This window comes from Pristiophorus japonicus, chromosome 22 (assembly GCF_044704955.1).
Source record: "Pristiophorus japonicus isolate sPriJap1 chromosome 22, sPriJap1.hap1, whole genome shotgun sequence".
In the NCBI taxonomy this organism is placed as follows: Eukaryota; Metazoa; Chordata; class Chondrichthyes; family Pristiophoridae; genus Pristiophorus; species Pristiophorus japonicus.
The window spans coordinates 45,336,191-45,348,652 of NC_091998.1; the positions used below are offsets into that span (position 1 = coordinate 45,336,191).

General features: G+C 47.7%; 1 protein-coding gene across 2 annotated transcripts in view; it reads right to left on the reverse strand.

The window, feature by feature from the left end:
• LOC139235009 (transcription factor COE2) overlaps positions 1 to 12,462 on the reverse strand; it is a 329,707-nt gene that overhangs the window by 103,743 nt on the left and 213,502 nt on the right. For both annotated transcript variants that reach the window (XM_070866082.1, XM_070866081.1), the window contains exon 7: positions 5,510 to 5,591. In XM_070866082.1, coding sequence (XP_070722183.1) covers positions 5,510 to 5,591 — 82 coding nt within the window. The remainder of the gene's footprint in view (positions 1 to 5,509; positions 5,592 to 12,462) is intronic.

Genomic DNA, 12,462 nt, shown 5'->3' on the forward strand with positions numbered 1-12,462 from the left:
TTCTTAACCGATAAGGGATTAAGAGGTTATGGGGAGCGGGCAGGGAAGTGGACCTGAGTCCATGATCGGATCAGCCATTATCGTATTAAATGGCGGAGTAGTCTCGAGGGGCCGTATGGCCTACTCCTGCTCCTAGTTCTTATGTTCTTATGTAAGGTGATTGGCAAAAGAACCAGAGGCGACACGAGGAAAAAAATTTTTATGCAGCGAGTGGTGAGGATTTGGAACGCTCTGCCTGATAGGGCGATGGATACAGATTCAACAGTAGCCTTCACAAGGGAATTGGATAAATACCTGAAGGAGAAAGAATTGCAGTGGATACGGGGAAAGAGCAGGGGAGTGGGACTAATTGGACTGCTCTTCGAAAGAACCGACGCAGACTCGATGGGCCGAATGGCCTCCTGCTGTGCTGTAATATTCTATGATTCTATATGAGAGGGTGAATCAGCAGAGGAAGAGAAGGAAGAGAGAACTTACAGAAGGGAAGCATGAAGATCAATGCAGTGAAATGGAAGAAAATGCTCGCATGATTGGTCGACCAATAATGTATCGGGTGGTAACCAGGACCCGGGGTTATAAGAGCTAGTTATTTGTGTGTTTGGACGCAGCACAGTTCATGAAATCAATTATTTTTGAACAGGCGCCTGAGATGTTACTGAGTAATGATCTGCTGATATTGGCTGTGTGGGCAGGGTGGAGTGGGGGTGAGGAGTCAGGTAGAGATGAGACACCATGAGCCAGTCTTGCCTGCTTTCTGTGCTCAGCACTGGCAATGGGAGAGCTCTGTGAACAGGCCTCATACCTGCCTGCTTTTTGTGCCAGCAGAGCGGTGTATGCCATAAAGGGAGATGGTTGAGAGAGTGTGATGAATAAACTTCAAAACGGGAGGAGGAAAGTTCGTCTCAATGTTTCCTTTCAAAGATCAGCATTAGAGCTCCCCTGCTGGCCCAGTTGGTAAATGCACTAGTTATTAGGTAGTGAGCCCAGGGTCAATGCCCAGGCTGTGCTGCGTTAGGGTGATCTCAGTTAGGGAAGCAGTAATCATCGAATGACACAGCACAGAAGGAGGCCATTCGGCCCATCGTGCCTGTGCCAGCTCTTTGATTGAGCTATGCCACTAATCCCACTCCCCTATTATTTCCCCATCTTTCCCACTTACAACAGTGACTACCCTCCAAAAGTACTTCATTGGCTGTAAAGCGCGTTGAGACGTCCGGTGGTCGTGAAAGGCGCTATATAAATGTACGTCTTTCCTTCCCTCTCTATCTTTTCTTTCTCTCTCTTTCTCTCTCTCTCTTTCTCTCTTTTTTTTCTCTCTCTTTCTCTCTTTTTCTCTCTCTTACTCTCTCTCTCTTTCTCTCTTTCTTTCTCTCTCTTTTTTTCCCCTTGGTATTTATCCAGTTCCCTGTTTGAAAGTTACGATTCAATCTGCTCCCACCGCCCTTTCGGGCAGTGCGTTCCCGATCACAACAACTCGCTGTGTAAAAAAACCCGCTTCCTCATATGTTGCCTCTGGCTCTTTTGCCGATAGCCGCAGTTCCTAGCTCTGATGTGAGTGGCGAGTGAGGGTAAGGACAAGTCCAGGCTGGATCCTTGATACTGCGGACGCTCAAAGTCCAGGCTCAGTGCATGAGGAATAGCCACTTGGGTGAGATTACAGAGCTTTCTGCAAAGAAACTGCAGCCCAGCCTTCAGGAGAGACGAGGAAGGGGATTAACAAAATTAATTTCTTGCATCTGGCAAACATAAAGGCATCTGTGGAAGGCTCCGTGTTTGGGATGTAACATAATCTGTGAAATGAGTGAATCAGTCTACTTAATCATTTAAACGAGGTTGCCGTAATGTGTTGCGATTGCTGTGGGGAGGGCCCAGCACTTTGGCCAGTGCCAGCGATTGTCCCCCTTGTCAGTTTCCTGGGTCACTGAAACTGACCTGGCCCATCTGGAGTCCATCAGTCATCTCCCGACAACTTCCTGAAACACCTCCCTCTATTTCCTGGTTCCTTTTCTTCTGCCCTGCTTGGTTTTCAGCAAACTGCAATCCGCTGAACTCGGGTCCAGGGGGTCGGACACGATCCCACTCAAATCCCCCAAACGCTGGCCGTAAATCCTTCCAGCTACAAAAACTTCTTGCCTCTTGGAAAAGCAGTTAGGATTGGGATTTCAGGATATATTTTTCCCATGATCTGAACTTTCTGCGTGCGTCGTAATCTGCTAAAAGCCGAGCTTCTGCCAGAGGAGCCGATGAGAACATTGTGGTTAAATCCATGTGATGATTTGGGGGTCTTTGTTGTCCCGTTTGCTTCCAGTGGCTAATGAGATATTTTCCAGTCCATTTGGCATGTCGTTGAACTGCCTAATTGTACGGTTTGCACCGCTTTTTTAAATGTTGTGATCCTCAAGGTGAGTGATAATAGTGCTGGGGAATGGAACACGCTCTGTGTCAAGCACCCAGTATCAGGGTCAAGCACCCCCAGGCCAGATAAAGTATTGGAAAAAAGCAATAAAGACTTGCATTTATATAGCGCCTTTCACAACCACCGGACGACTCAAAACGCTTTACAGCCAATGAAGTACCTTTTGGAGTGTAGTCACTGTTGTAATGTGGGAAACGCAGCAGCTAATTTGCGCACAGCAAGCTCCCACAAACAGCAATGTGATAATGACCAGATAATCTGTTTTTGTTATGTAATACAGAATAAAGCTCCCATTACAATGCCCCATCAAACACTCCCAGCTAAATGACAGCATGGTTTAGATGCAGGATATCATTTCTGTCTTTCGGATGAGACGTTAAATCGAGGCCCAGTCTGCTCTCTCAGCTGGACGTAAAAGATCCCACGACACTATTTCGAAGAAGAGCAGGGGAGTTAACCCCGGTGTCCTGGGGCCAATACTTATCCCTCAATCAACATAACAAAAACAGATTATCTGGTCATTATCACATTGCTGTTTGTGGGAGCTTGCTCTGCGCAAATTAGCTGCCGCATTTCCTACATTACAACAGTGACTACACTCCAAAAGTACTTCATTGGCTGTAAAGCGCTTTGAGACGTCCGGTGGTTGTGAAAGGCGCTATATAAATGCAAGTGTTTCTTTTTCTTTCAGAGGAAAGCTCCCTTCTACACTGCCCTATCAAGCATTTCGAGTTTAGGTACAACATGCACTGGAGAGGGTACAGAGGAGATTTACAAGGAGGTTGCCTGGACTGGAAAATTTTAACTATGAGGAAAGATTGGATAGGGGTTGTTTTCTTTGGAACAGAGGAGGCTGAGGCGAGACCTGATTGAAGTGTATAAAATTATGAGGGGTCTAGATAGAGTGGATAGGAAGGACCTGTTTCCCTTAACAGAGGGGTCAACAACCAGGGGGCATAGATTTAAAGTAATTGGGGGGAGGTTTAGAGGGGATTTAAGGGGAAATTTCTTCACCCAGAGGATGGTGGGGGTCTGGAACTCACTGCCTGAAAGGGTGATAGAGGCAGAAACCCTCACCACATTTAAAAAGTACTTGAAATGCCGTAACTTACAGGGCTAGTGACCAAGAGCTGGAAAGTGGGATTAGGCGGGCGCGGACACGATGGGCCAAAATGGCCTCCTTCCCTGCTGTAAATTTCTATGACTCTATGATACAGTAAAGCTCTCTCTAGACTGTCCCATCAGATGCTCAAAGTCAGGTGCAGATGGGCGAGATGCAGAGTGAAGCTCCCTCTACGCTTAACCCAGCAACGTGTCTCAGACAACATCAGCAAAGCATTCCCACTGGACTGGTGGAACAATTTTTCCATTTCCCACCACAGCCATCCTGTGGCCTCGCTAAATGAGAACGTTAAATGTCAGGAACTGTTCCACGTGTGTGGATTATATAAATTAAAGTAAGTGAAACTGGCAGGCCACAGATTTGCATTGTAGGGCAGTGCGTTGCAGGAACTGGAGTGAGACTGCCAGGACTGATTCCACATAAGGCCCTCAATGGAGCTGGATTAGACCGAAGGTTCCCAGCGGTGAAAGTCTAATGTCAACATCCAACCCACACCGCCTCCCCTCCACAAGTGATTTTATTCTAGAATTTCTCAATGCCTGTTAAAAGCTTTTTAAAAAAATGTCATTTCTGCCTTAAGTGAGAGTGGGTCTCATTGAAACGTATAAAATTCTGACGGGGTTGGATAGACTGGATGCGGGGAGAATGTTTCCCCTGGCTGGGAAGTCTAGAACAAGGGGTCACAGTCTCAGGTTACGGGGTAGGAAATTTAGGACCGAGATGAGGAGAGATTTTTTTCACTCAGAGGTGGTGAACCTGTGGAATTCTCTACCACAGAAGGCTGTGGAGGCCAAGTCATTGAATATATTTAAGAGGGAGATAGATTTCTAGACACAAAAGACATCAAGGGGTATGGGGAAAAAGCAGGCATATGGATAGAGGATCAGCTGTGATCATACTGAATGGTGGTGCAGGCTCAACTGCTCCAAATGGCCTACTTCTGCTCCTATTTTCTATGTTTCTATGTTTCAAGAGGAGTTCCTGGTTGGCACGTGAATATAGGAGCAGGGAGGTCTTACTGCAGTTGTACAGGGCCTTGGTGAGGCCACACCTTGAATATTGTGTTCAGTTTTGGTCTCCTAATCTGAGGAAGGACATTCTTGCTATTGAGGGAGTGCAGCGAAGGTTCACCAGACTGAATCCCGGGATGGCAGGACTGACATATGAAGAAAGACTGGATTGACTAGGCTTATACTAGAATTTAGAAGAATGAGAGGGGATCTCATAGAAACATATAAAACTCTGACGGGATTAGACAGGTTAGATGCAGGAAGAATGTTCCCGATGTTGGGGAAGTCCAGAACCAGGGGTCACAGTCTAAGGATAAGGGGTAAGCTATTGAGGACCGAGATGAGGAGAAACTTCTTCACTCAGAGAATTGTAAACCTGTGGAATTCTCTACCACAGAAAGTTATTGAGGCCAGTTCATTAGATATATTCAAAAGGGAGTTAAATATGGCCCTTACGACTAAAGGGATCAAGGGGTATGGAGAGAACATACTGAAGTTGCATAATCAGCCATGATCATATTGAATGGCGGTGCAGGCTCGAAGGACCGAATGGCCTGCTCCTGCACCTATTTTCTATGTTTCTATGTTTACTCTCCAATGCGATACTGAGCCATTGGACGATCGAGGGTTTGGTCCTATTTTTGGGTGGAGTTAGCCAACCTCAGCTGGGACGGTGGTAGCATGTGCTACAGCTGACATCACTGGGTTTGGGAGGGGGAAAAAAATCAAGGAGGGATTCCACTCGTCAGAGCAAGTATTTTCTATTGGGGAGGGGTCACAGAGGGTGGTGTGACCACTCTGGTGTGCATCATTGCCCATATTTTGTTCTCAAAACCTTCAATGAGCTGACTAGAATGATGATGTCCCTTTCCAGGGCAACCTTCAGCCTGACCTTTCCCGACCGTGATACCGTGATACAGTTGGGGGGTGGGGTGGCGACTGTGGAACTTCAAGCAGTACCTGGAATCGACGCATGTCTCGTGGGTTCCCGGCTGTTTTCAAACAGTTCTGATTGCACTTGAGGAAGAACTTTAAGAAGAATCTGAAAACAAAGGAAAAAGACTTTTTTCAATGTCTCGCTCTGAAACTGGCAGAAAACAGTGCGATAAAATCCGCTTGTTCCCGTAGCTACAGCAATTTTGTACGTCGGGATTTGTTCCCCATGTGCAGATTGTATGAGTTAAAGTAAGTGAAACTGGCAGGCCACAGTAAAAAATGGAATTGGGCAGAATACGAGAGCACAGAGAGGTGGAATTAAAATAAAACGAATAGTATCGATGCATTTAAGGGGAGGCTAGACAAGCATATGAGGGAGAAGGGAATCGAGGGTTATGCTGATAGATTTAGCTGAGGAAAGACGGGAGGAGGCTTGAGTGGAGCATAAACGCCGGCATAGACTGGTTGGGCCGAATGGCATAGTCTCAGAATAAGGGGTCGCCCATTCAAAACTGAGATGAGTAGGAATTTCTTCTCTCAGAGGATGGTGAATCTTTGGAATTCTCTGCCCCAGGGAGCTGTGGAGGCTGGATCATTGAATATATTTGAGGTGGAGATAGACAGATTTTTGAACGATAAGGGAGTAAAGGGTTATGGGGAGTGGACAGGGAAGTGGAGTTGAGGCCAAGATCAGATTAGCCGTAATCTTTTTGAATGGTGGAGCAGGCTCGAGGGGCCGAATGGCCTACTCCTGCTCCTATTTCTTTTGTGTTTATGTTCTTATGTTCTTAGTTTCTGTGCAGGATATCCTATGTAATCCTATGTAAAAGGGGCGTCGATGAGGAGAGCAGGAAGATGCATAGAAAAAGTCAAGTAAACGGCGCAGAGAGGGACAAAGAGGTGTAGATAGGTGAGGTGAGGATCTAGGGATGGAAGAGAAAGAGAGGGTCAGGCAGAAGGGAGAGAGACAGGCAGAGGGGAGAGAGACAGGTGGACAGACAGAGGGGCAGATGTATGGAGAGAGGAAATATGGAATGAAATGGCAGATGAATGGACGGAATTGGAGCCACACAAAGACACAGAGAGGAAAATCCAGGAACAATATACTGAAAAATTCCTTGACCTCAGGAAAGACCGAGTTAGTCTCTGAAATTTATAGCAGAATAAGGGCTGACTGGCTCCTGCTGAATAAGGTGAGGCAGTTTAATAAGTTGATGTTCCTCTTCAGATGGCTTGCACTATTTCCACCCAACCAGGGTGGGAATAAGCTGTAGGAATAGGAAGATCCCAGGATTCGGGCCCAGTCTTGGGTTGAGTTAGCTCCTGCGGGAGTTGAGGTGCTTCAACTGATCTCGGTGACTCTGCACTGGGGAGGAGAAAACCCGAGTCTCCAGCTCACAATTACTGCACGGCAAGCGAGCCCCAGGTGGGCAGAGGAAACGCTACAAGGACACCCTCAAAGCCTCCCTGATAAAGTGCAACCTCCCCACCGACACCTGGGAGTCCCTGGCCAAAGACCGCCCTAAGTGGAGGAAGAGCATCCGGGAGGGCGCTGAGCACCTGGAGTCTCATCGCTGAGAGCATGCAGAAAGCAAGCGCAGGCAGCGGAAGGAGCGTGCGGCAAACCTGTCCCACCCACCCTGTCCCAACTGTGACAGGGACTGTGGTTCTCGTATTGGACTGTTCAGCCACCTAAGGACTCATTTTTAGAGTGGAAGCAAGTCTTCCTCGATTCCGAGGGACTGCCTGTGATGATGATGATGATTACTGCACATGTTGCGACATCGGAAGAATGGTCATTTGGGCGAGGAACCAGAGAGCTGCCTTGGATAGAATTACATGGAATGTACAGCACCAAAACAGGCCATTTGGCCCAACTGCTCCGTGCCGGTGTTATGCTCCACATGAGCCTCTTCCCATCTCACCCTATCACCATATCCTTCTATCCCTTTCTCCCTCGTGTGTTTATCCAGCTTCCCCTTAAACACATCGATAGCATTTGCCTCAACCACTCCCTGTGGTAGCGAATTCCACATTCCATCCACTCTCTGGGTAAAGAAGTTTCTCCTTCGCTTGTGGAACTCCTAATTCAGCTCAAGTCAACCCTTTTGAGGAGAAGATTGCAGAGATGAAAAATGATGGGCTATATTACACTCCATCACTGACTTTAACGGAACAATTGACATCAGTGCGAAGCCGTGCTCCCCACTTTATACACAAACTGAGAGTAAATTGTAGCCGGACGTTTTAGATTGCACCAACTATCATTTTATTGAGAACTGAACTGACAGAGGACTACGTTGTATACATGTTTCTGAGTACAAGATGTCCAGTTATGTTTCGAACAGCCCCTCATCCGCTCTTGTGAATTGAGAGCGAGTCGATAATGAGGGAGCTGGTCAAATCACCGAGGTTAAGTACCCCGGTGTCTGACTCTGCACTCAGCTGTATCCGGCTATTAACACACAACTCTATTACTGTGATTTACTTTCACACAACACAATGACAAACCCACTGCTCCAGTGTTTACACATGTCTGTGTCTCAGATTCCATACCTGCTTCTTGGTTGCAAAATGAGACCAACATCCAAATATTAACAGAGCAGGCATACCTGGCGTTGGCCTCTTTCGACCAATAACATTTTTTAAAAATTGATTGCGCTGCGTGGTGATCCTGGGAATCTCTTCCTTTCCCCCCTGAACCCTCCCCCGCAACAATGATCAGCCACGGTCTTATTGAATGGCGGAGCAGGCTCAAGGAGCCAAATGGCCGACTCCTGCTCCTATCTCTTATGTTCCCTGCCCGCTCCCCATAACCCTTGACCCCCTTATCACTCAAAAATCTGTCTATCTCCATCTTAAACATATTCAATGACCCAGCCTCCACAGCACTCTCCTCCTCATCTGATCAGCCATGATCTTATTGAATGGCGGAGCAGGCTCGAGGGGCCATAGGGTCTACTCCTGCTCCTATTTCTTATGAAGGTTCTGAGTCGGGCGGTGGCTGTGTTCTACAGGTGTTGGCCAGCGTCGGGCACCTTGCTCAAGTGCCCATTCATAAGAAATAGGATCAAGAGTCGGCCATCGGCCCCTCGATCCCGCTCTGCCATTCAATAAGATCATGGCTGATCTGGTCTTGGCCTCAACTCCACTGGCGCTGAGCCCATGATCAGATCAGCCATGATCTTATTGAATGGTGAAGCAGACTCAAGAAGCCAAATGGCCGACTCCTGCTCCTATTTCTTATGTTCCCTGCCCGCTCCCCATAACCCTTGACTCCCTTATCACTCAAAAATCTGTCTATCTCCACCTTAAACATATTCAATGACCCAGCCTCCACAGCTCTCTGGGGCAGAGAATTTCAAAGATCCATGATCCTCTGAGAGAAGAAATTCCTCCTCATCTCAGTTTTAAATAGGTGACCCCTTATTCTGAAACTATGCCCCCGAGTTCTCGATTCTTCATGAGTGCACTTGGACAGTGCATGTTGACAGGTTATTTGACTGCAATTGGGGGGAATTTCTGTTCTCGGTCAATGTTCCACATGGTGCAGCAACCCTGACTGGTGTTTTGTTCCCCTGGATGCTCGAGCAAAGAGCTGGCACAGGCACAATGGGCTGAATGGCCTCCTCCTGTGCTATATTATTCTACGCTAATTGCTGCACTCTCTACTGCCATCCTGACTGAGATCTGCACAGACCAGGGATCAAATCTGCACCTCCTTGGTAAGTGACAACATTTGCGTGTGTGTGGGGTGCATTTACCGACAGAATTGCTTTTAGAAATGAGTCACTCAACTGATCAGCTAACTCAGCCTGGACTGAAGATTGAACCTTAGACCTTGCTGATCTGTGTGCCCCAGTTCTGGAGAAGTTGTCGACCCACAGTCTGTAAGAGCCTGACGAGTATTATCAATTGGGCTCCTTTCCAATCAACAAGCAATGCAGCTGTAGACCTGTAATCTCGACGTGAGATGGAAGAGGCCAGCGCTAGATCAGTTTGGAAGGATTGAATCCGTCCCATAGCCTGTGCGCTTTATCCTCTCTGAACACAGCACGATTTAGTGCCTCATGGAATGGAGCAACACTTAATCAATAACTAGTCCAAGCGTCTCTCGATCCATATCCAGTAGACAGCCCCGAATTATAACCTTAAATTGATCTAACAAGAAAAACATACTCTGTGTTCATGTCGCTGTTACGTAGACACTTTCGCAGTCACTTTCGGATGTGATTGTCACCCGCAAGAGCTGCAGTTTTACGTTGCTGCTGGTCCTTGGGATGAAACACTTTCCAATTCAGGCATCCAGATTCAGCCTCAAACATTCCCAGGGCAGGTACCGCATGGGGTTAGATACAGAGTAAAGCTCCCTCTACACTGTCCCATCAAACACTCCCAGGGCAGGTACTGCATGGGGTTAGATACAGAGTAAAGCTCCCTCTACACTGTCCCATCAAACACTCCCAGGGCAGGTACTGCATGGGGTTAGATACAGAGTAAAGCTCCCTCTACACTGTCCCATCAAACACTCCCAGGGCAGGTACAACACGGGTTAGATACAGAGTAAAGCTCCCTCTACACTGTCCCATCAAACACTCCCAGGGCAGGTGCAGCACGGGTTAGATACAGAGTAAAGCTCCCTTTACACTGTCCCATCAGACACTCCCATGGCAGGTAGAGCATGGGGTTAGACACAGAGTAAAGCTCCCTCTACACTGTCCCATCAAACACTCCCAGGGCAGGTACAGCACGGGTTAGATACAGAGTAAAGCTCCTTCTACACTGTCACATCAAACACTCCCAGGGCAGGTACAGCACAGGGTTAGATACAGAGTAAAGCTCCTTCTACACTGTCACATCAAACACTCCCAGGGCAGGTACAGGGGGTTAGATACAGAGTAAAGCTCCTTCTACACTGTCACATCAAACACTCCCAGGGCAGGTACAGGGGGTTAGATACAGAGAAAAGCTTCTGCTACTTTTCTGTGTGTGTGTCCATCGTAACATTTCTGGGGATTGTATATGAGCTCTTGTACCTCCAATCAATTTTCATCTGAACTTTTTTAATATATAGATATATAAAGAAACTTCATTTGAGAATCAAAGTACAAGTCTGTTCTGTAGTATAGAGCTGGGGTGGCCTGAAACGCAGGCCAAGCTACATTATTCAGAGAGTGGCCATGGGAAAATACTGAGGGCATGTTGGCCCGTGATGCTCTCCCATATCGCCTGAGCCAATTGGTGACGGGAACTGAAAGGGAAAAAGCCAAGTCAGGGATAGCAAAATGACATCCATCAGTTGTGGGCTGCAAGTACCTCTGGTTGTGGGCCATGTTTAAAGGTGTGCTGAAAGGTTACTAGAAGGATGGACATGAGGGCCATGTGCTTGTTGAAATGTCGAGTGGCAAACTAGTCGAAGATAGCAGCTGGGCCTAAGCGCTGGGTGGCTGGTACTAGTAGATTTCCCCCAAAGTTCTGAAGCAATTAAACCTTAGACTAGGCCTATATCCTCTAGAGTTTAGAATAATGAGAGGTGAGCGCATTGAAACATACAAAATTCTTACAGGGCGTGACAGGGTAGATGCCGGGAGGATGTTTCCCCTGGCTGGAGAGTCTAGAACCAGGGTATCACAGTCTCAGAATAAAGGGTCGGCCAATTAGGACTGAGATGAGGAGAAACTTCTTCACTCAGAGGGTGGTGAACCTTTGGAATTCTTTACCCCAGAGGGCTGTGGAGGCTCAGTCGTTGAGTATATTCAAGACAGAGATCGATAGATTTTTGGGTATTAAGGGAATCAAGGGATATGGGGACAGTGTAGGAAAGTGGAGATGAGGTAGAAGATCAGCCATGATCTCACTGAATGGTGGAGCAGGCTCGAGGGGTCGAATGGCCTACTCCTGCTCCTAATTCTTATGTTCTTATGGGGCAGGGGAATAGCTACTCTGCCCAGCTGAATGAAGTCACTTTGGCCGTCACCACCATGAGGCAGCATTGCATTGATCACCTGTCCGAGGAGCTGGATGTGAAATTCCATTCAGACGCGGCATTTCGAGATGTTTGCCTCAACTCCTCACACTCTCCTTCCCCCAAAAGGCCATTGGTTGCAATCTAACCGGTAATGTGAGACGAGTGACCCTTCCCATCGACAGGAACGCCCGATTCTGCTGTGTGGCACAGTGCCTTGGCTCAGAGAGGGGAGGACACTTCACGCAAAGCCACAGCGCAGTGAGAACTCTAAATCCTTCGGGTAATATTTTAAAAAACGCCGATGAGATTTTCCCTAGATAGCTCTGATAGTCAAAGGAGAGTGGCACTGAGCCAGACTGAGCATGGTTCTCGGTTCACTGCCGGCCCCGTACCAAGTTAGTGGTTGTCAGCGGCGGGAGGGGGCCGGATAGGAGGTGCTGTCATCATCTCCAAAGTCTCTGGCTAGGGAAGGAGGGAAGTCAGCCGGAGCTCCTGCTCCTTATCGCAAACCAGTAACCTCTACTGGAAAGGCATCAGTATCGGAATGTTGATGCCAGATGTCAGCCTGTGGCTCATTGGCTAGCACCCTCACCTCTGAGCTAGAAGGTTGTGGGTTCAAATCCCACTCCAGAGACTTGAGCACAAAAATCTAGGCTGACACTCCAGTGCAGTGCTGAGGGAGTGCCGCACTGTCGGAGGTGCCGTCTTTCAGATGAGACATTAAACCAAGGCCCCGTAAAAGATCTCATGGCACTACTGAAGAAGAGTAGGGGAGTTATCCCCGGTGTGCTGGGGCCAATATTTATCCCTCAATCAACATAAGAAAAACAGTTTATCTGGTTATTGTCACATTGCTGTTTGTGGGAGCTTGCTATGCGCAAATTGACTGCCGCGTTTCCCACATTGCAACAGTGACTACTCTCCAAAAGTACTCCATTGGCTGTAAAGCGCTTTGAGACGTCCCGGTGGTCGTGAAAGGCGCTATCGAAATCCAAGTCTTTCTTTCTTT